General features: G+C 35.7%; 3 protein-coding genes across 4 annotated transcripts; 2 read left to right on the forward strand and 1 right to left on the reverse strand.

Annotated features, from left to right (window-relative positions):
- The first annotated feature begins 2,506 nt into the window (after positions 1-2,506).
- On the forward strand, positions 2,507-4,694 carry LOC113726969 (hypothetical protein At1g04090-like). The gene is made up of 2 exons (XM_027250897.2): positions 2,507-2,967; positions 3,058-4,694. Exons 1-2 carry the CDS (start codon positions 2,763-2,765, stop codon positions 4,602-4,604), a joined length of 1,752 nt encoding a protein of 583 aa, XP_027106698.1. The 5' UTR covers positions 2,507-2,762; the 3' UTR covers positions 4,605-4,694.
- Positions 4,695-10,528: 5,834 nt separating this feature from the next.
- LOC113722833 (protein SOSEKI 1-like) lies at positions 10,529-16,886 on the forward strand. Its single transcript, XM_027246061.2, has 8 exons — positions 10,529-10,655; positions 11,183-11,314; positions 13,306-13,445; positions 13,694-13,763; positions 14,011-14,126; positions 14,598-15,291; positions 15,498-15,599; positions 16,493-16,886. Exons 2-8 carry the CDS (start codon positions 11,307-11,309, stop codon positions 16,662-16,664), a joined length of 1,302 nt encoding a protein of 433 aa, XP_027101862.1. The 5' UTR covers positions 10,529-10,655; positions 11,183-11,306; the 3' UTR covers positions 16,665-16,886.
- On the reverse strand, positions 15,153-22,967 carry LOC113726968 (uncharacterized). Of its 2 annotated transcripts, XM_072075492.1 has the most exons (6): positions 22,728-22,967; positions 21,381-22,094; positions 19,926-20,174; positions 19,752-19,843; positions 17,947-18,733; positions 15,153-15,339 (listed from the first exon to the last, which is right to left on the reverse strand). In XM_072075492.1, the coding sequence occupies exons 1-5, from the start codon at positions 22,824-22,826 to the stop codon at positions 17,947-17,949; spliced, it is 1,941 nt and encodes a 646-aa protein (XP_071931593.1). In that variant the 5' UTR covers positions 22,827-22,967; the 3' UTR covers positions 15,153-15,339. The 2 variants fall into 2 exon arrangements, with proteins under 2 accessions (XP_071931593.1, XP_027106697.2); XM_027250896.2 differs by lacking the exon at positions 15,153-15,339 and having other exon boundaries at positions 17,749-18,733.
- Between the last annotated feature and the right edge of the window lie 539 nt (positions 22,968-23,506).

Raw genomic sequence — 23,506 nt, forward strand, 5'->3', positions numbered from 1 at the left:
CATCTTTCCCCTCACTGGTTCCATACTTCATTCATGAGAAGATTCTTGGATATAAAGCCTCCTCCTAGCATGTCTTACAAAAATGTGCAAAAGCTTCTTGTTCTTATCCTCGAAGAGATTACAACCTGTATATAGTGATTTCATGGCAGATGAAACTCGTTGTCAAGTAACTTTATCAAATGGTCCCTGAAATGATGTTTAGGGTCCATTATGGAAAAAACTCTAAATGCAAAAGCAACATATCCCACTTAATACAGAGTTTGGCTAAACTAAAACGCAGTCCTACAAGACAAACCTGTCCAAATCCTAAGTTGCATAATTGTAAGGTCTAATTAATTCTACCCAATTCCTTGACATTCCCGTTAGCTTGATATTCATAAAACATTTGACATTTTGCACCTTTTAGTTGTTAGCTTTCTGTTCTATTACATGATGCTTTGCACAATATTGTGGCTGTATTTTTGCAGTGTAGCTAGTTTTTTTTTTTTTTTTTTTTATCACCACAGGAGTATCTCTTTCGGACTAATCTCTCTAATCTTGTGCACCTGCCCTCCAAAATTTTTTTTATCATCACAGGAGTATCTCTTTCGGACTAATCTCTCTGATCCTGTGCACCCGTCCCCCAAAATACACAAGACAATAGAAGGAGTCGAACCGCGATCACACAATACCAAAACCTAATAAGGCTACCCCACCACCTGCCGAGCCGATCCGACTCGAAGCGCCAGTGTAACTAGTTGACAAGTAATAACCACAAGGGAAGTTTGGGGTTTGTGTTTCTGAAGACGCAATACAAAACATTATAGCACACAGGTCAGCCTTGACTATCTTGCTTCAAGAACGCGTTAGCGTCTCAAACTCACATGCATTAGCCTTATTGCTGTCTTATCATCTAATGCTTTCTTTGTTAATACCCTATATAAAGTTCCGCAGTCACATCCACAGTCTTATCGTTAATTAACTAATCCAAGCCTGAATTCTTGCATATCTCTTAATGATATTGTAATACAAGCTTTTAATGCATGAATGCATGTGAACTTGAAATGCACAACCGTAACCTTAAAGCTCCATATGGATTACCTTTTTTTTTTAAAAACAATTGTTTTTATTTGTGGAGTTTGCTGTAACATCTCACGCATAATTTAAAATATATCTAAAAATAAATTAAAAAAAATTATTTTCGCTCAAAAAAAAAGCAATCCAAACAAAAAGTGAATTGGCTGAGCCTTTGCTTTACACTTTGAGAAAGATTCTACTCCGTAAATCACCAAAGAAGATAACAATAATGCTTGTGTCTTGTCATATGTACAAGGAAAAGGTTTTTCCTTTTAAACTATTGATGACAGTTGTGCCAATAATTAAAAAGTTTCCATGCAAATATCCTGTCTGCCATATCACAATATCGGTTGTACTCAATGCCACAAGCTCTGCCTACTGAGTAAAATGATGTCATATTTGTACAAGAACTAATCAGAAAATCTTGAATCATTGTTGTGTACTCTTACTATACATAACACACACTTGGTGATAAGAACTCCCTTTTTGCTAGTATCGAATAGAATATTACTTTGCTCATAGAGAATAGGGAAAATATCAGAAACCTCCCTTAAGGTTTCTCTTAATATCACATGGCCTCCTAAGATTTTTGAAATATCACTTACCTCCTCTAATAATTGTAAAAAGACTATATTAACTCTTACTTGAAACATAATTTATATATCAAATAAATGAAACTCAAATTTTTTTTTTAAAAAAAAAGAAACAAAAGTGACTTTTTTCTCTCTCCCTTTTATCCATCATTCTCTCTTGCTTTTTTTTGGATAACTATGCAATATTTTATCTGACTGTAAATTATAATAAATTGAATTTTGTTTATCTTTTATTTTTTGTAATTGTGATAAAGTGAGGTGTGATTTATTTGTGTATTTTGAGTTGATTTTTATAATGATTAATACAATTTAACGGTTTGAACAAGAATTGAGAAGATGTTGAAAAAAATTATAAAGTTCATAAGAAATCAGTTTTAAATATATAGAGTTAAATTGGTGCAAATGTACTTTTTTCAAATATTTTTTTATTTTTCAAATTCTTATTTTTATGAGGTATAGTATTATGATGTGGTAGTACTACAAGATATTGTTTTATAGGTGATAGTTTCTTTAAGTGAATAAAAAGATTTAGGAATATTGTTATTTAGCAAATGAAAAGGTAGATTTTTAAAAGTTTTGATACATCAATAATAAAAGTAAGGAAAGTAAGTGATGTTTTTAAAATTTTAGAGGTGCCAGATGATATTATAAAAAACCTCAGGAGAGGTTTCTGATATTATCTCTAAAGAATAAAAAGATTCCTTTGTATAGTTCCTTGAATCAAACAATCTGCAGACTCTTTATGTTGTTGTCAGCATTCACATCAGGTATCTAAGACAATTACATACACTGGATTATGTTTTTTTTTCCCCTTATTTTTCATTTTAACCATGACATTAAAAATATTATGATAACAGCTAGAGCTGGCTCATACACTGATACACAGAATCAGTCCCGTGAAAATAGGAGAGGTATAATAAGGACTGGTGTAACAAAGCCAAAGCAGAAAGCTTTAGTGTAGAAGACAAGAACATCCAATCCTCAAATCTCAAACAATATGCTTCATTCTTCAAGTACAGAAAACCAATAGATGAATAACTTTCACGCCACAGTCGCTTGACTAGATTTCTTGCTTTGTCTTTACACTTTCTAAAGCAATTTCTCTTGCAGAAAATGGGGTTTATCTACTTCATGTTCCTTGCACTCCATGTTCAATTCTGTTGCTCAAGACCTCAGAATCAGTTGGACCATGCAAGCATGGGAAATAGTATAAATGCAATTTCTCCTTCTGTGGCATATCTGTCCAAGAAAGACAACCAGCCACCTCCTATTGAAACCATGTTCAAGCTTCCTTCCCCATCACCCGCCTGGCCTCAAGGTAAAAATGCTAACCCATCGGAATTTTCCTCTGTTTTCTTGGTTAGAGTTGTGGAAATCTGCTAACTTTCTGTTCATTTGTGGATTATAGGTGCGGGATTTGCTAATGGAACAATTGATTTGGGAGGATTACAGGTATGTCAAGTATCAACTTTTAATAAAGTTTGGGCTACTCATGAAGGTGGACCAGATAATCTTGGTGCAACCTTTTTTGAACCATCTTCAATCCCAGATGGATTCTTTACACTCGGTTACTATAGCCAACCAAACAATAGTCCCCTGTTTGGATGGGTTCTTGCTGCAAAAGATGCCTCGTCAGGTCAAGGAATTCTGAGCAAGCCCACTGATTATACACTTATTTGGAGTAGTGAATCTTTGAATATCAAGCAAGATGGCGTGGGCTATATATGGCTGCCAACACCTCCTGATGGCTACAAGGCCATTGGTCATGTAGTCACAAGCTCCCCTGATAAGCCTTCAGTGGAAAAAGTTCGATGCGTCCGCTCTGATTACACTGATGCTACTGATCTAGATTCTTGGATTTGGGGTAGTTCTAATGGCATTAACATATATGGTTCAAGGCCAAAAGTTAGAGGGATTCAAGTTTTAGGGGTTTCCACAGGTACATTTATATTAGCACAAAACAGTGGGGCTGCAACATCGCTGGCTTGTTTGAAGAATCTGCAAGGCAACTTTCATGCTATGCCTACTCTGAATCAGATTCGAGCATTATTTGCTGAATATTCTCCAGTGATTTACTTTCACCCTGATGAAGAGTTCTTTCCTTCTTCAGTAAATTGGTTTTTCCAAAATGGTGCATTACTGTACACAAGAGGGCAGGAATCCAATCCTGTTGCTATTACCCCAACAGGGTCAAATTTGCCCCAAGGAGGTACAAATGATGGTGCGTATTGGATAGATTTACCTCGTGATAATGCTGCTAAAGATAGGGTCAAGCAAGGAAATCTACAAGATGCAAGTGTATATATACATGTTAAACCTATGTTAGGTGCAACTTTTACTGACTTGGCTGTATGGGTTTTTTACCCTTTTAATGGTGCAGCTAGAGCAAAAGTTGAGTTTGTTACAATTAAGCTAGGAAAAATTGGGGAACATGTTGGAGACTGGGAGCATGTGACACTGAGGATTAGTAACTTCAATGGAGAATTAAAAAGTGTTTATTTTTCAGAACATAGTGGAGGGACATGGGTCAGTGCTTCAGGGCTTGAGTTCCAAAATGGTAACAAACCAGTGGTATATTCCTCATTGCATGGCCATGCTGCTTATCCAAAGACAGGAGATTTTTTGCAAGGGTCTAACTCAAATGTTGGAATAAGAAATGATACTGGAAAAGGGCAGATTTTTATGGATGCTGGGGCAAATTTCTCAGTGGTTTCTGCTGATTATTTAGGGTCAACAATTGTTGAACCACCATGGTTGAATTATACTAGAGAATGGGGTCCAAAAATCAGCTATAATATCAACGATGAGATCAAGAAGGTTGAGAAATTTTTGCCTGGGAAATTAAAAAGAGCTTTAGAAAAAGCAGTTAGTGAGCTCCCTAGTGAAGCGCTGGGTGAGGAAGGCCCCACTGGTCCCATATCCAAGGATAATTGGAGTGGAGATGAAAGGACCTAGATTATGGAGTTTGTACAAACGCTTTGATCTTTGTGTTAGGACATGAAAGTAAATGGGAACGCAGTCATTCTTATCTTTCTTTTACTACAATCTTTTTGACTTGATATTTCTTTTGACTGCTCAGTTGTCTTATTCATTCATGTTCATGGTATTTCAATTTTTGATGAATTTGCGTTCACACAATATAATTTGGGTGAAAAAAAGAAATCAAGAATGTAGATGCCATAACATGTTGTGGTTGGTAGTTGGCCAGTTGCCATCTGATGGCAATATAACGATGAAGAAAATGACCTTGGAAAAGGCAAACTGCAGAGGCATAACATCTTCACACAAAAGAAAGAAGCTAGTGCCCATAAAGCATACGGCTAAAGGTGGCCTCACAATAATTATTGTCATGCTCTAAACGTATCTGTAACTATTTCTCTTGAACTATGCACTGTATTTCTCTATTTTCGTGACTAAATCCTTTCTTTTGCTGTGATATAAAGCTGGAAGGAATAGCTGACCAAGTCTCTCTCTCTCTCTCTCTCTCTGCACACTTTTTGGAGTTGTATTAGGAATTTTAAGGTTCTTAAGTTCAGTTATTGGATGTGCTTTTGGTGCATCTGCTATTTCATTGAACTTTATTTGTAGTCATCTGAAATAAATGCTTTTCTTGATGCTTGCTCTTTTGGTTGTCATCTCCTTGCCATCATATATAGGGGTGCAAACGAATCGAGTCGCTCGCGAGCCGCTCGATTCAAGCTCGACTCGAGCTCGATCAATATCGAGCTCGAGTCGAGCTCGAGCTGGTCGAGCTAAAATCGAGCTCGAGCTCGAGCTCAAAACATTAAGCTCGTTAGCTCGCGAGCCGGCTCGCGAGCTCGAGTATATATATTTTTATTTTTTTATTTTTATTTTTAATAGTAAAATTACATAAATATCCTTAATATTTTATTATTTATTAAGAAAAAATATTATTTTATTTATTTTTTTAAAAATAAAATAATTATTTTTTATTTTTTACGAGCTCGAACTCGAGCTCGAGCTCGGCTCGAATCGAGTCGAGCTCGAGCTCGAGCTTGAAAATTACCAGCTCGTCGAGCTCGAGCTCGAGTTCGAGTTCGATGAAATTACGTCAAGGCTCGACTCGATAAGGTCAAAGCTCGACTCGGCTCGGCTCGTTTGCAGCCCTAATCATATACTCCATCCGTCCCATTTTGATAGTTTTATTTTTTTTTTCACACAGCTTAAAAAAAAAGTACTCCCTCCCTTTTTTTTTTATAACTGACGTTTAAGAAATTTGTTCTAGTGTACTTTTATCTGTCGTTTTATTATTCCCATACAGTATTAATTATTTTTCACAATTTTACCCTTTTATCTCTCTTTTCCAATACAGGGTTCTTAATTACTACTCCTAGTAATTATTGCTTCTCTAGTGAGAGAAAACATGGGTAATTAATGAGAGAAAATTGGTTTGCATTACTTTTGACCTAATAAAACAGCACCATTTAGCACTCTAACGAAAGAAAATATGGGTGAATTGGACAATTAATGAGGGTACAAAAGGAAAGTAGTGTACAGATTTAAGCAATGAAAAATTTTTCTTAATTAGTGTGCAAAACCTTAAACGTGTTATAAAAAAAGGGAGGGAGTAGTTAATTTTGTTGGAAAAATAAATTTAGATTGCTATTTTCCTTAAATATTCTCACATTAAATAGAGTACAACTTTATGGAAATTTGAATTGATGGTAAAAAAAGAGTCAACTTTCATTAAATGTAGTAGGTTTATAGTAACAACAACTTATATTGAATAAGGATATTTAAAGAAAATTAAAATACAATTACATTTTTCAATTGGAAAGTGGATTACAATTTAGAACAGATGAAAAAGAAAAATAGGATTATCAAAGTGGGTCGGAGGGAGTACTTCAAAAGTGGCTAATGTTAGTCCAAGACTCCTGTGTTGTCCCGTAGCTGAAGTTGAGGTTTCAAAATTTAGACGTTCTGGATTGAAATTCTCCATTCTCTTTCCCTACTTCTTAATTTCGACCATTTCCCTGCTAATAAAAAGCTCATGGAGTTGAATGTTGACTAAGATGGGATTACACTAACAAAGCATTCCCTTACCTTACCATGTGGTCGTTGGCTTTTTCCTTTTGCCATTTGTGCTTCTACAAATTTTCTGCATGTAAGCTTTTAATCCCTAGTCTTATACTTCAATTGCTTTTCTTTTTTCTTTCCTTTCTTAACTGAGGGAAACGGGGCCTCACAAGTTCCATTGCGCTCAAGTTGGTGTAAATTAGCAATTTACTTTCAACTTACACTAATTTATTCTCAACTTACACACACTAAGTGATAATAATTAACTCGTACCAAACTGTACTTGATTTATACCAAATAATAGCAAATCAACATACACTGAACTGCACCTAATTTACAGCAAACCAGACCTAGTTTATACTGAAATTCTATTGATTTACACCCTTGATCAACTTGTGCAAAATTGTACGAAACACAAATTGTGAAGCCCCGAATCCTGACTAAAGCTGCTTGGTTGGTTATGCACTGAAATTTGTCGGGCTAAAGGAACCTGCTGTTACAAGGATGAGATAATAACATAGGAATCGATCCATGGGCAGATGGTCCACTAGGAGGCCTGAAAAATCAAGTTGGGCTATAAGCTTCCTACATTACACATTTCTATTCAGTTCAATAATACACAGGAAATCTAAAGTAAATGATCAACTACCAAAGTTTTAGGACTCCCAAACAAAGAAAGGTCCACCAATTCAACTTTGGGCCTAAATGTCCAAACAAAGAAAGGTCCACCAATTCAACTTTGGGCCTAAATGTCCAAACAATTCATAAAGATTTTTGCTTTGAAATGAATTTTCTATTTGTCTCGTGTGAAAAATTCATTCATTAAATGACCGCATATATTTCATTAATTCTATTTTATTTGCCATCATTTTAGGCAGAGCTTAAGAAAAATTAAATTGGAGGATGATACATAAATTACCAAAGTCTTGTTTCCATGCTTGGTCTTCGTTTTCGCAGCTGTTAAGTAATCCAAGGTCCTGCTTTGTGAAACCATGGTGAGTAAAAACGACTCCAAATTCCCTTTTAATTCGATTTTTAGTTCATTGGAAATATTTTGTAAAGAATAAAATTTAGATTCATGTTAAATTAAATGATCTGGATTATAGGAGCAATATAAATATAACATTCCAAAAACTAGAATTGTGAAACAATATTAATGTAGCTTAAAATATAATATTGTGCCTAGGTAAGTTTCAATTTCTGACTATAAATTAACGAGTTTCCACCACGAATTATGTTGGTGGATTTAGTAATTGTTAAGACAAGAATTTCCAAATTTGCATTTGTAGCAAGAATGAACAGACTAATGTTTTTCTCATAGCATGTTGGATAAAAATAAGAAATGATTGCTATAATCTAAATGTCAGAAAGACTAATCAAGTATTACGAAGAAAAGGGGGAGAGTTGGGAAGGATTATAAATAGAAGATTTTGAATTCAAAACCTCCTCATTACAATACATACATGTGTGTGTGTGAAGGTACGATTTCCAGTCTTAAGCAGTATTGTAGCATAATACACAAAAATGATCGAAGTTTCCTTAACATTTTCCTTTGGTCTTCCTTTTTTTTTTTTTTTTTTTTTTTATCAACACGATAGCTTTTCTATTCTACTCATATTCCTATTCTATACAAAGCAGAGGGGTGGACCCAAATGAGCCAAGGGAGAACCCGGTGAGCCAAACAAGAACTCCAAAAAAACTAAATCACCACCGAATCAAACGAGTGTCTTTGCACCTACTGATAAAACTTTCAAAAAATTCTGGAGATGAATGAATGTAAGTCAAAAGATTCGAACCCTTGACCTGCACTCAATGAGAGCTACCTGGTGGCCAACTACTGTAGAGGTAGTTGGTTCCTTTGGTCTTCGTTTAACTTCACAAGATCGAAGAAACCCTTGGGCTTCATCTTTTTTATTAGTAAGACACTGGTAACATAATTAACATGTACCACATGCATCAATTTAGTAAACACAACAATTGAAAAACTTCCTCACGCAATTTCACTAGAAAATGACTAGAAGAGAACTGGACTTCTTAATTGTGTCGAAATCCCATTGAGGTAACCATTCACCCGCCGCCGCCGGGGGGGGGGGGGGGGGGAGGAGGGGGACACCAAAAAAAAGAAGGAAAAAAAAGAAGAATGCAACCAAATTTTGTACTACAGGGAATTCAATGATGCTCACAAATTTGATGTTGCAACAACCCTTGATTGAACTTCATTAATAATTTCACCATGTGATCTCCAACAGAATTAAGGCACAAGTTTATTAGACACAGTAGTACCCCAGGCAAAAGGCATCCTAACCTCTGAATTGGTTTTTGCTCTATAGAGTGAATGCCCACTTCATTGGTAAACTTGCTGTGCATATAAAAATTCATGGTCACCTGCTAGAGCTCGACAGCTGGTAGTGGTAGATGAAGAAAAATGAGATGTTTGTTAGATAATAATAAATAAATGCGTAGAAAAGAAAAACATATGTTTTTATTACTCTTTCTGGTAGTAGTTTCTGTTATAAAAGCAGGAAAAATGGTAGTACATAAAAGAGCCTTGCTTTATCTAGTTAAGGATGGATCATAAAACCATGCCCATATTCAATTATGAGCCAACCAGCAAAGACATCTACCAATGAAATTAAGGACACTTTGTAACCAGACGATGGAAAGAGATTGTCATATACAGCTTTTGTATGCCATAAAGCAAAGCAAAATAAGTAAACATGATTGGGACAAAAACTTTTTCATTAGTACTGGTCAATCAGCTAATATGCACTTCTCAAGTCTCCCCCATCATAAGTTGGAAAAAAGGGATAACAGTGGAGGAGTTTGGAAAATTTTGTAAACACCATAGAAGGGTTAAAGTATGGGTCTTAGGCATATTCACATCCAACTTTTGATTAACCAATTCATGGCTTGATTAGGGTAAGCAACTATACATGTCCAACCAAACAAAGGACAAATGAAAATTTATGTAATAATTTGCATTTTCAATTTCGAAATAGTTCCTCAGTCATAATCTAGCTCCTACTCACGAGAAACAATAAAATAATGATCTTATTGATAGTGCAATCAGAAATTAAGTATTTGTTTGCGATACATAAACTTTCTTCTAAATTGAGCACACTTTTACAGCAACAGTCTTAATTAATTTCTCTATTACAACCCTACGACCAACTTTCTTTTGTATTGGATTCACACCAAACATTTCAAGGTTTCAAGAAAGAGTACGCATTGTATAGCATAATCTTCATTAATTTCAAATTGAAGAATGTATATACATTCTTGTTAGCATTATTTTGAACTAATAAATTGCATAACTGAACATAACACCAAGAAGATCCTATAAACTCCTCAGTCAAATACTAAAATATTAGCCAAATGACAAGCTAAAATGATTTGCAAATCTGCTTAATAATGGCTGATCATCTTCCTTAATTGCAGACCTCCCTATAACCTGCTTGTTCCTGTCATCTGTTATCCTGTTATTATCCTGTATTATTAAACTAAACCTGAACAACTTACAAACCTAAAATAAACCAAATGGTGTTGAAGGTACAAGAAATAGTCATCAACCATAATATTCCCCCCCCCCCCTCCCCCACATCAACATCAGTCGGCCTTGATGGCATTTTCACGGATTCGTGCCATAAACTCTCGAGTAATTAAATGACTATTACTTGCATGATAGATAAAGATGGATGGATTGGTTGGCCATCTCCATTTGTATATTGTTATAGTGTTTAGCTTCTACTTTCTAATGCTCAAGTCTCAGCTGAAACGGCACGCACGCTTCGCTGTTTGATGTAATATACTCTCAAGTCAGCATCAACATCAAGTACAGGACAAAACAAACTTCTGCAGTATTTCTTTGCTCTTATATCAATCTCCCTATATGAAGGCTACTGCATAACATCTTCTGTCCGCATCAATTTGAATTTCTGGGCTCCGATCGATCAACATGATTGGAAACATGTAAGAATCTTACTGATGCTATGTATTTGTATCTTTTCTTTTATTCAACCATGGCATAATTAAGAGAATATTGAGTTTTCTTTTCTTCCCGTTACCTAGTTTGAGGGGTCATTTTGCTTCATTAAGGATAAGTTACTAGACAAAGTTTGCTTTTCTCCCTTCTTTTCTGTTGCTTTTTGCTACAGTAGGTGGTTGGAATACTACACAGCAAGTTGTAATTATCATCTCTTTTTGCTTTGATTACAATTTAACATCAACACTAAGATGCTGATAGTGTTGGATTGGGATGAATTGGCCATCGCTACGAGGTTCTATAATGATTAAACTGCTTCTTTAGAGTATAAATAAGTAGTTACATTTTGTGGCTATGATAATCTTGCTATAGCTTGCTCAAGTCTATAGCCTGAACTACACATCTCTAGTCTTGCAAGAAAGTTCTCCAGGGCAACAATATATAAGAAAGCACAATTCTTTTTGGTGAACCCATAACCCATTTTTACGATCTTTCTTTCCTTTTGGATTTGTAGACAATGAAGAATAGGAGAATATTCAAGAAGCAGTCTGCCCACTAACCATAGGATAGGCTGCCGATTTCTGCAGAGGAATATATGATCAACACTGGAAGCAACATATCTTGAACAAAAACGCAACATGAAAAGGTCAATCTTGTTTTCTTTTTCCCCTTGTCTTTTCATTACTATTATTTTGTCTTCATGATTTAATTTCTGTTTTTATGTTAGTCGACTGAGTATTCAATATCCAACTCTTAGCATTTGTTCTTGGCTCTTTTACCTTTAGTTGGATGCCGAATTAATGACAATAAGGAGGGACAAAATGCATCATTATTATGTTTTCAACAATAAAACTATACATAGCTGGCAAGTGTAAATGTTTATTTGGAACACCGAACAACGAAGATATTTATATTGTCACACATGAATCTAAGGGAAGTGGGAAAAGTCAATTAGGTGATCCAATACCAAGCCTCGGCTTGCCAAAATCCGATTCAGAAGACCCAATCGACACCTCTACTTTTTCATATTAGCATTGACGTATGTGACTTGTTTATGTGTTTTGTGGTTTTACTGTATTTTTAAACTCCACTTACTTCGTTGTTTAACTATCATCATCAAATAATATGTTAATTAAACTAAGGATTATGCCTAGAGAGTTTTAGGCTTTCACAATTACATTGACCTTTCTCATGGATGGTGATAGGGAGTAACTTTCTTGTGAAATTTCCCCGCCATCTCCGTTTTAATCTTAATTAGAATCCTCTTCACTTTCTATTGTTCTTGTTGCTAGGTAATTTTGAAACTCATCAAAAATTACCTACAACAAATAGCCTAATATAAAAAAAAAAGATTTTTTTCTTTGAGAAATAATACAAAAGAAAGATTATTAGATAATTTGTTAGATACTCGATCTTGATACGTCTCATAAATCGAACTTACAAAATTTTACCTTCAAATTTTGTCATATATAAAAGCCTAATTTCACGGATTAAGCAAGCAAACAACTCTAATTGAAAGAAAGGTTTCTTATCAAAAGAAGAAGAAGAAGAAAAATGTTGTTGAACTGGTTATGGCTAAAGAAAATTAATCATGTCAAACATATCTGGCTTGCAACACATTGAATACAACCAAATTGTTGGTCTAACTCAGGCATTATACAGTCAATTAGTCATCACTTGATGGTACGTGACTCATTCTACCTCCCCAAAAAAAAAAAAAAATTCCCAAGTGCTTTTCCTTTTTTTTTTTCCCGGAAGAATCACAAATCTAGTTAGAATCTTAATGTATATGAAAAGCACAATTGGACATTCTTGCGAACCTTATTCTCAATGATGTCCCTTTGTGGCAGGGATATACCTTGACTTTCACAATGGCCTCACCTTAAAAATTAAAAAATAAAAGTACAAACAAAAACTGCAGTCCAACAGAAAAAAAACTGCATCCCAGAAGTTTCAGTACTGTCATGCATTTGGGAGTTTAGAAAAGCATTGGCAGTAAATCATTGTAAAATCATGCAAAAGAAAGTTTCTTTCGGGAGATTAAAAAGATGGTCAAAAGCTGCATAGCTTCCTTTAACCATATGCGCCAAGAATATCGCGGGAAATCAGAAATAAATTCTTAAAAGGGGGCCAAGTCCTCTCTATAATGGTAGCTATAGAATTGTTCAATGCTGTCCTACTATTAAGCATCAAGCAACACTTTTCTCACACTCTTATTGTGTGTTTATGACAGATAAAACAAAACAATAAGGTAATCTTCAAATCCAATGATCATTTTCATTAGATTACTAAGAGAATTTTATCAGTTTCTATGCCTTTCTAGAAAAAAAAATATGGTGCCATACTTTAGGCCTGCACACACACATTCATAGAGATTGTTATACCTTGGATTATTTTATTAAGACTTTGGTTAGGCACGATGAATTAGCTACATATGTTTATTCTTCATGTCTTTTTCTGGAGCATGCAGGCCCGCAAAGACAAAGATCATGTCTTGGGGTTCCATTTGTTGATTCATATTCATATAAGTGCTTTTTTTAACTTTATTTTTGAATAAAAGTTTCCTTAAATTCGCCTAAAAAGAAGAACCCATTTATTTTTCTCTGTTTCTTGCTTATGCTCCTGGCACGTTCACAGAAGATTAATGGAGAGTAATCAAGTTGGTGCAGAAGTTAGAAGAATTCATGTCATTTACTTCCTTAGTCGAAAAGGCAGGATTGAGCAGCCTCATCTCATTCGAGTTCATCACCTCTCAAGAAATGGTGTACATTTGCGAGGTAAGTTCATTTTCTTCAAGGCATCATCATCAAATGTTCCCCACACTTTTTCTTTCTTCAACCAACAAACAGAAACATCAACAGGCATACAAAGCACGATACATAGATTTGTGTATATTTTGTGGCTATATGTATGTATCCTCTATTTGAGAGTTTTTGTGCAGTTGCTTCCATTGGTTTTCTTTTTCGGTTTTGGGCTCAAATAAAACTTTTTTTTTTTCTTTTCGGTTTTGCTCATGTTATAATAGATGTCAAGAGATGGTTGGGAGAATTGCGAGGAAAGGACATGCCTGAATCATTTTCTTGGTCATACAAGAGGTTTGTGAAAAGATACGTGTTCATCAATTTGATAATTTCTTCACTGCCGCCAATAATATGGGAGCCATAGTTTAGTTAAAGGTCAAATGGGATTGAAAATTGCTGCAATTGTTGATGATATAGTAATTTTATTTGGCCAAAAAAAAAAAAGAAAAAATGGTGGTAGTCTTATATATATATATATATATATATATATTTTTTTTATGTGGTTGGTATATTCAAAGTTTTAAAAGATTCTTGCGTGCAGGAGATACAAAAGTGGTTATGTATGGCAAGACCTGCTGGATGAGGATCTCATTACCCCTATCTCAGATAACGAATATGTCCTCAAAGGCTCGGAAATTTCTTCCACAACCACAATAGGTAAATCTCTTGAATTAGACCTATTCTAGGTTGAATTAGTAAAAACAACATATGAATCTGGTCAGATTTTCAATCAATTTAAGTTCCGTCCAAAATGTTGTTTTTCTTTGTTTAACGCCAAAAACAACCATTATTTATACAACTTTGAGCTGTGCATCTTTAAAGTCAACATAATTTGTCTATCAATTCAATATAGTATAGTTGATAATTTATATATATTAAAAAAAAAGTTGGGAAGGAAATCCATTTATGTTTATTGAATAAAAATGTACTTTCCAATAATTTTCACTCCTGTATGGTCAACCACTATTTCAGATTCATTTTTCCTAGAAAGGTGAATCAACATAAAGAGAATCCACCTTAGGAGAGAATCATGACATTACTTGAGTGGTGGACTTTTTCCAACTATGGTATGCCAAGGATATTGTACCTTTTATGATCAACTACTTTCCTTGCTGAATTTTTTCACAGAGGATTCACCTAGCGAAAAGAGATATTCAATGCACAAAGAGGAAGAAGACAGTGATCGTATACCCTCCTCCACTGAAGAAAATCCAGATGATGATCATCATCATCATCAAGAAACAAAAATGGACCAACCTACAAAAATCTCTTCTCCAGAAATTGAGGAAGAATCACCAACTTTTGGCTCTGAACAGTCATCGACATTGACTGATGATTCGATGAAGACCAAAGATCGAGATCAGGATCAAGAAAAGAATTCTAGTTTCCAGACTCCCAAAGAAGAAATGCATGAAGAAAGTGACAAAAGTGAGGGTTCTTCATACTATTCACCTCTTTCCAGTAAAAGGAACAAGAAGGCCAACAACGTTATGTCTGAAGAAAAAATAAGTGCAGCACCATCTTCATCAGCATCAACCTCATCAACAGCACAACCTTCATTTTCTAAGAGCAGGAGTTATTCAAATGCATCTCATCTGTTCCGAAATTTGATCACTTGTGGAGCTGTGGAGACAAATGATTCAGTCATGCTTACAATCAGTCGTCGCAATAAACCACCCGCAAATGCAAATTTGTCATCTTTGGATAAGCAGAATCATGTTTCTAACGGTACCAAGGAGCTACTACAGATAGGGGACAAGTTGGGAGGGTCTCAAAGGATCTTTGGGACTAATTGGAATCAACAAAGACAAAGCAGTGGAAGGTAATCTGATTGACTTCAATCCTTTCTTCTTCTTTTTTCTTTGTCCTCCTACCTGGTGAGAAACGATAAATTAACTTAACATATGCAAAGCATAAGAATTAAGTTGTCTACGAAGATATAAGCAATTGGTATAAATTCTGAAATAAAATTGATGCTGAAGATTAGATGGTTTTGGTGCATGAAATCTTGAGTACATTTTGGTACAGGAAAAGCTTTGATGGGGTGAGGGCTTCACAGAAGAATAATAGCGAATTCAATAACCAGAAGACAAATGCTGCGCACAAGCCTATTTATGGACCGCCCTGCTCGTAAGTTTATGTAACTAAAGCATTTTATTTCCTCAAGTTTTTGTCAATGAATGTTCATTTTATCTCTGCACTTTTGCGTAGGAATCTGAAGAGATTACCATGTGATTAATGCAAGGGAAAATTCTACTAAACCTACTTAATCTTACTCTCTGTTACTTGGTCTAATCAACTTAAAATGACTTATTTTCTAATGCAGAATTTGGAATTAGTCAGTAGTTTGGCCTGCTTAAAGGGCACTTCCTTTTTCTTTAATGACTGAGAAAGAGCCAAATTAAGCATTATTCTACACTTTATGAGGAATATAAACTAAATGACTAGGTGCAGAAAAATTAATTGGACAAACTGCAGATCCTTCACATATGGTTTGCCAATACTGTATAGTTGACTTGTACAGTTAAACTAGTATTATCCTTGACTGCATAAATTACTCTTCTACATGTCTAAATATGACAGTATTAAGAAGAAGTTATATGATCAGCATACATTACTGCATCATGCATGCCGAACACCTGATACAGAGTTGACATTGCATAATTTAAAATGGACATCCTAAAGCTTATTCAACTCAGGTCGACATCATTTAGTTACATTGGTAATTGCCTCGAAGATCAATTGCAAGGCCCCTGAAATTTGACCTTTTAACTTGTCGACTTTAGAAGTAGTATATAACATGCTCAAGTCAGTTAATCAAAATACATTAATCATTTTGTGTAGTTTATTTACTTGTTCAATTCTTCAATTTAAGAACCCACGAACCAGAATTTGCAGCCAAAAGATCAATGGTTGAAACTGACAAATTCTCCTTGGACAGTTCGTTTCACATGGTCTAATTTCCACAATTTGGATAGCCTGGACCATGAGCAAGCCTTGTATTGATCGATTTAATTTTGCAGGCAATGCGGGAAGCCATTTAAGCCAGAGAAACTGCATGCACATATGAAATCCTGCAAGGGGATGAAGGCCTGGGCGAAATATAGTGGCCCTGCAATTTCTACTGCTGCTGCTGATAAGCCAGCAGAATCCCCTCAGGAGAATTTGGTCTCGGGCTATTATTTGACTCACTGATACAAGACTTTTAAGAGTAGATAATCTTCAATTCTTCAAGAATCTGGTTCATTTTGATCGGAAATTTTAGCACTCATCTCTTGAAAGCTTTGCATGTAAATGCAAATGAGCAGAGCGCAGGCAGATGTTTATGAAACACAAACTACATGAGCATTTACATTCCAGTTCGTTACATAAATGGAGGCTGACTGCCAATCAAAGTACATATAAGTTAAGACTGAACCTGTATGAGGTGTTCTTCTTCATATCAATTAGTACAATATGCAGGTCCAACGGTCTATATACGAATAGGGTACCCAATCAACTACCCTTTATACAAAATGATAAAGAGTATTTGTTTACAAACAAGCCACAGATTAGGAACAAAATTTTCAATTGCAGATTTACGAATTTAACTACTGCCAAGGACACCCAGGGGTGTGCCCGTATTACAAGTCACAAAGAACTGGCAATATTGTTAGAATTCCATGAACTCTGTTGCAAAACATCATATTAGTTCAAAGGAGAGGTTTTCTGAGCAATAGGGTACTAATGTTTTAGCTTTTGATGTAATGAAGCAATTTGGAGCCGTGCTAATTGGTTGGCAAATTATGAAAGGAACTCAGCCAAAAGCATTAGAACTCTTTAACCTATAATGATGGTGAGAAGACTTTTTTTTGAGATTTTGGTGCTATAAACAAATTGTTGCAATTCCAGACTGACATGAATAAAATACAGCTGTGAACTGTCAATGTCATGACAAGTTCAGATTACTCCTGTCAAAAATTCTACATCTCTATCCATATGAGAGGTTCATATCAGTACTGTTTCCAGTATTTAGCAACTATACAAGATTTTGCAGATTTCAAATATAGTTCATAAATTCACATCGCGAGTTTGGTAAACTCACTTCTGGCATTATCACTTCAGATTTGTCAAGAGGAGAAAATCATTATTACTAAACCCCACCACCTCCATCCTAGGCCCCTTTCCCTCCCCAACATTCCTGTGCGAGACCTAATAATCAACCAATAATCATAACATAGCAGAAGAATTCACATACATTTCCAATCTTAACGAAAAAACAAGCTGTCAAGTTCACCTGTACATCTCAATAATGAAGTATACCCTTCCATATTCAATCAATGGACTTTGACGCTTTTAGAAGCTTTTGAATGCATTGCATTTGCATCCATGACAAATTTTTTGCAAGCAAAACAAGAACACCCTTTTATAGCAGATTGTTAGTGAAAGCAAGTTGAATCAGTTGAGTTAGAAAAAAGTCAATTGTTTCCACTGTAACCTACCTCTTTGAGAGGATTGCTGAATCAACATGATCCAACAGAAACCCATACAGCTTCTTTTTTAAGCCATCTATCCTCTCATCAACTCCATGACCTTGCGGAAATGAATCATCCAACCACTGATTAACCCTCTTAAGCTGTCCAAGGAGACTTGCTGTTTTAGAATCTGCCTCGCCATTCATGAGTCCACAGTCCTTGTCTAAGAAATTTTCCAAATAATTTAGGAACCATCCACGAGATACTAAGAGCAACTTTTCTGCTAAACTTGCAGCATCCTTCAACCCATTTCCCTTGCACCACTCTTCAGTTTCAACAGTTGCCCGTTTTGTCACTGATGGAAGCTGCCTTGAACTTCGAGGCGGATTTTTTGCATTGGAATCTGATACAACTTTATCATGGTTTCTAGGGCTTCTCTTATTTTTTGATGGGGAGTTCTCAGCTTCAATTTTCTTCGGAGCATTTTCTAACATCACATAGAAGCAATTCTGACCACTCTGAATGCCTTTCTTTTCGTCCTTTCTGAGCAAAGAGAATTTTGCAAGATCAGTCTCAACTGCAGCTTGTACCCATGATAAGGCATTCTTGCTTGCAAATTTAGAGCACATTTCTGGTGATGGGGGCTGACTGCTGCAAGAATTGCCTCTTTTTGCCTCAAGAGTCCTGGTTTCAACCAATGCCTCAATCATGGCTGCTGCATTCTGCATATTCCCCTGAAGGTTCAAAAACTGCTCCACCAATTGTCCAGCAGAATCTTTTTCAGATGACTCGCACAGTTCTGCAAACATGCTGCCAAAAAAAGGAAACATGGAAAATGATCTTCACTAGACAAAATTACACTTAGCAAAAATCGAGAGAAAAGATATCTTGCATCAATCACATTAAAAGGTATCAAAAAGCTCTTAAGAGTCCTAAGAAAACTATTATGAAGCTAAATTTGAGAAGAACATATATGCTGAGCTCAACTTGAGAACATTTCAATTAGCTGAAATGATGAACAGGATAACCCAGGAATTCCAGCTACTTGAAGCAAAGGTTTCTTGTTTTGCACGAAACACTTCACCAAATCATAGGATGAAGAAAATCAAAGCCACCTTTTATATCCTACTCATTCCACACAGCAACATATGGTTTTTATGAAAGACTGATGATCTATTTGGATTTGTTGACACATCCCAATATTAAGCCAGTTCTTCACACTTTGGTGCAGCCTACTACAATGGAATTTCAATTCAATCTAAATAACCGGTGATTTGAAAAATTAGTTACAATTTATACAGTGCTTTCAACTGAATGGATGTCCACATTGGACCAACTAATATTCATACAAGAAGAAATTTGCAAAGCAGCTTGAGGACGTGAATGCTTAGTTAGGATTGAAGCAAGAAACTCCAATCCTTAGTTAAAAATTGTGCCAAGTTTAACATGGACTTCAATCTAACATGGAGGAAGTAATACAAGACAACGAAGGAATCATAAGCATGGAAGAAGACCAAATACTCTTGCATCTGCAAGACAAAGTTCCTTTTCAGTTGCAAGTGAGAACTTATGTGCCTTTTCTCTTTTTCTTCAGTGAACGAGAGAGATAATTTTGTGCCGACATATGAACATGATATAAAATAGACACTCATGCATTAATCAGGCATTTGCAAATTAGAAGGTCAAATTTCTAGTAATAGCAAATAATAACACTACCAGATGCATTGCACAACAGTCATAGAAACAGCTATAACAAATAGTACCTCATGCAGTGAATGACACCATCCGCAGCTACAGTTAGAGAAACAGCTATAACAAATATTAGTACCTCATGCAGCGAATGACACCATCTGCAGCAGCTGCATCTTCCATGGCATGTGCAGCAGACAGGAAGGAACTGTTCCTATAAGTTTTTACCTCCTGAATACATCATGAATGCAATGAGTACAACAAGCTTTCGTGGTCTACAGTTCAAAGCCTATATGTTTGTCAATATGCATACCTTTCCAAGATTATGGATGGTCGGAGGAACTGACTTGCTTGAGATCTTTGAGTCAGACCAATTTCCAAAACTGAGATACACCTTCTTAAGTTGAGCTGGTAGAGTTTCATTGTTTGAAGACCTCAGATCTTTCCTAGTAGGTTTGGTTATAAGTTTTGGCGACGCTATCCCATTTTTGGATTTAAGAGGTGAAATGCTTGAATTTTTTAATGTGGAATCCTCATCAGAACTTTTCTTGCCAGGAAGAACCTACCATGGGACAATAAAGATTTAGGAAAATTAAAAAATTAACAATCTCAGGCACAGTGGTTAAACATGTAGCATTTGTTCACCATTACTTTATTTAGAGCTTGGTTCCTGATAGTAACTAAAACTTTGCTTTGCCTCTCTCTTGCAGAACTACAAATTAAAACCAGTAACAGAATAAACAACTACATGCGAGGTCTGCATATTTTCGCAGGGAAACTGAATCTGTCACTTGTCCTTTAAGGATGGATATCCAATAGGTGTACAATAGTGAGTCACCCAGTATACTCGTGATTGGGTGTAACCCAAAATCAAAGAGGACATGCATATATACTTTTCCTCCTGACGGGAATAAATTTTATGTTGCTCACCACTCCTTAGGAATATTGGAATTCAACCGTTAACTTTGCCATATCTCATCTGAAGCAACAATACCACTAATACTCTGCTCCTACTAAAGTACAAGAGTCATTCAGAAAGATTTGGCCCGAGTGTATAAGATCAATAGCATTACCGTCCAGAGAAAAAGAGGTTTTACCATTTTATCTATTAATGGCAGATTATGGATGAAAAAAGATGGATCATCTTAGACTTTGCATAGATGTTTCTCCTCTAGGTAGCGGTCTTCATAGCCTCCAGCCTATCATTTGTAGTTTATAGCATAATACTATTTCTAATGGACATGATAAGTTCAACCGCAACAGAGGTAGAAATTTAATACAAGTATTTTGTGAAGATTAACTGCCAATTATAGATACTATGGGAAATAGCTATACTCTGCCATGCATCTCCTACTCTATACATGCCCACATTGTTTACACAGTCAAACTCCATCCAAGGAACCAACAACTATTAGAACAGAGAAGGGATAGAACAACCTACATTAGCGTAAAAGCAGGGAATTATCCAACCAATGACCTCCCAACTCAATTACCAGAGTATCAAATAATGGCAAATCAATAGGGTCCTCAACATTTGCAAAATTGCTTGTCTTTCTATTTCAAAAGGGTATAAACTTCATTTTGACAATAATTTTGTAGAACAAAGACCTTCTGGATTCATAAACTCCTATTACACATGTTAAGGGACGAGGCAGTAGGAGGGGAGACACAACAGAAGCAGCAAAGTAGAACAGACACAAGACAACAGTAATAGCATATAACCACTAGTATAATATATAAGTAATCCTCATTTAGAGGTATAACTCACAGATTCCGAGCCATCTTTGGATTTTGACTTTGAAACTGATGTAACGCCCCTATTACATGCGGTGCTATTTACAGAATCTGAAACCAAAGAAACGTTTTTGGGTTTCAGCTTTGACACCGGTGCAACACCATTATTACCTGCAGGGCTCCTTGAAGAATCCAAACCCAAAGAACCCTCTTTGAACTTTGACTTTGATACTGATACAACACTACCATTACCCCCAGGGCTCCGATCCCATCCTTTCCTCATCGAATCCAAGCTCAACCTTCTAACCTCCAGCCCACCAACATTCCCATAGCTCAATGAAAGCCTTCTTGATTTCAAACCTTCGTTATCCAAAACTCCATTCAGTTTCCCCTTTAGATTCTCCTTTACCAAGGATTTCTTATCAAGCCCCACCTTCTTTTTCACCCTTTTTGAGTCCACATTTTTCCTAACTGTCAAAACATCGCTCGAAATCAAATCCTTTGGCTCCCCTATGCAAGGACGCCTTTTTGGCACCGGTTTTAAGCCGCAGAGCACTGGAACAGGGGAGCCAGGGTCAAGTCTGGTCACATGGATGAATTGACCCAGTTGAATCTTGTCACTCAATATCAACTCTACATCTTCATCTAAGACAGATAAATAGGCTGAGTGCACTGAATCCGATACTCTTAAATAAAACCCCCTACTCTTCCATGGATCATCATCCAATGAAGGTACTATTCCAATCACCTAAAAAGATATCGGCACCCAAATCATCAACCAAAATATGATAAAAATCAAAAACCACCCAAAAATTTAAAACAAAAATTTACCCACAAAGTAAATAAACATACGTAAACAAAATGTCATCACCCAAATCGTCAAAATATTAAGAAAAAAGAAGAAAAAAGTACACACATTTATAAAATTATCACAAAGAAATAACAAAAGCCCATCAGAGTAGAATGTGATGTGAAGGTACAAACTTACAACGACCTATACTTGATATAATCATCCCTATTTTATCCAAAAAAAAAAAAAAAGGTCCCCGGATTATCCAAAAAAAAGGAAAGAAAAATACAACATATCTGAAATTTACAGAAAAGAAAAAGCTTGCCTAATAAATAACGAAATCCCATTAAAAACTATTCCTGAGAGTCCTGAAATGCAAACAAAAGTATCACAAGACATGAATGTATGTTTCCTATCACCGACACGATAAAACTATCACTCAAAATCATTAACAAAAGGTTAATTTATCCCTCATTTTTAAAACTACCCATAAATAAATTTGTAAAATCCCATTAAAGATCAGTCCTCAAAATCTTCAAATGCAATTATTATGCAATAAAACAAGCATATGATGGTTTTCAGTAGGCACACCTGAAGAAGAGCAGAGCGGTGTTCACCAACAACTTTGGCCTCTTTGTTATCCACATTCTGCAAAAGCTTTAGTAATATACCAGGCTTTAAAGAAGCCATTTTTATTCTTCTTTCCCCCGCTCAATACCCAACCAAATTCACACCACTACAGTGAAAACAGACACCGTTAATTTACTCAAGACTCGAGAACATGACCCCAAAGAGGACCCTTTTGGGCCTTCTGCCCTTCTTGGGTGAAACACAAGCACTAAAAAGAAAGTGTTCTTTAAACAATGTGGTACCAGCAAAAGTACAAGATTTAACATAAAGGGTTGCCCATGTCATAATTCACCAACAAATTCATGCTTAGTCTCGGATAGCTGCAGCTACCTGTATATAATTACACAATTAATGATTAATCTCGTATGTACAATTAATTTTACATGGTGACTCGCGAGTTTAAAAGTTTAAAAAAAAAAAAAAAAACTCTTAGCAAAATACTCCCTATTTAGTCAATTTATGATAGTGACAAAGATAAAAGACAAAAGTACAAGACTTTCTGATTTAAGACTGAACATTTTGGCCCGGTGAATTGAAAATGGCTCTGGAGGAGTCATATTTTTTTTCTTTTTTGAGTTTTGGGACAAGTGTCGAATTGGGAAGTGGCTTTTGCTGGCAGAGGAAACAGAAAAAAGGCCGTATAGTATATGACTAGTGCTACAGGGTACCAGGACACAGCAAAATTGCAGAGAGACTGCAACCGACTGAGGAGAAAGAGAAAGATGGGCTCAGGTTACGAG

Source organism: Coffea arabica, chromosome 2c (genome assembly GCF_036785885.1).
Source record: "Coffea arabica cultivar ET-39 chromosome 2c, Coffea Arabica ET-39 HiFi, whole genome shotgun sequence".
Taxonomy (NCBI): Eukaryota; Viridiplantae; Streptophyta; class Magnoliopsida; order Gentianales; family Rubiaceae; genus Coffea; species Coffea arabica.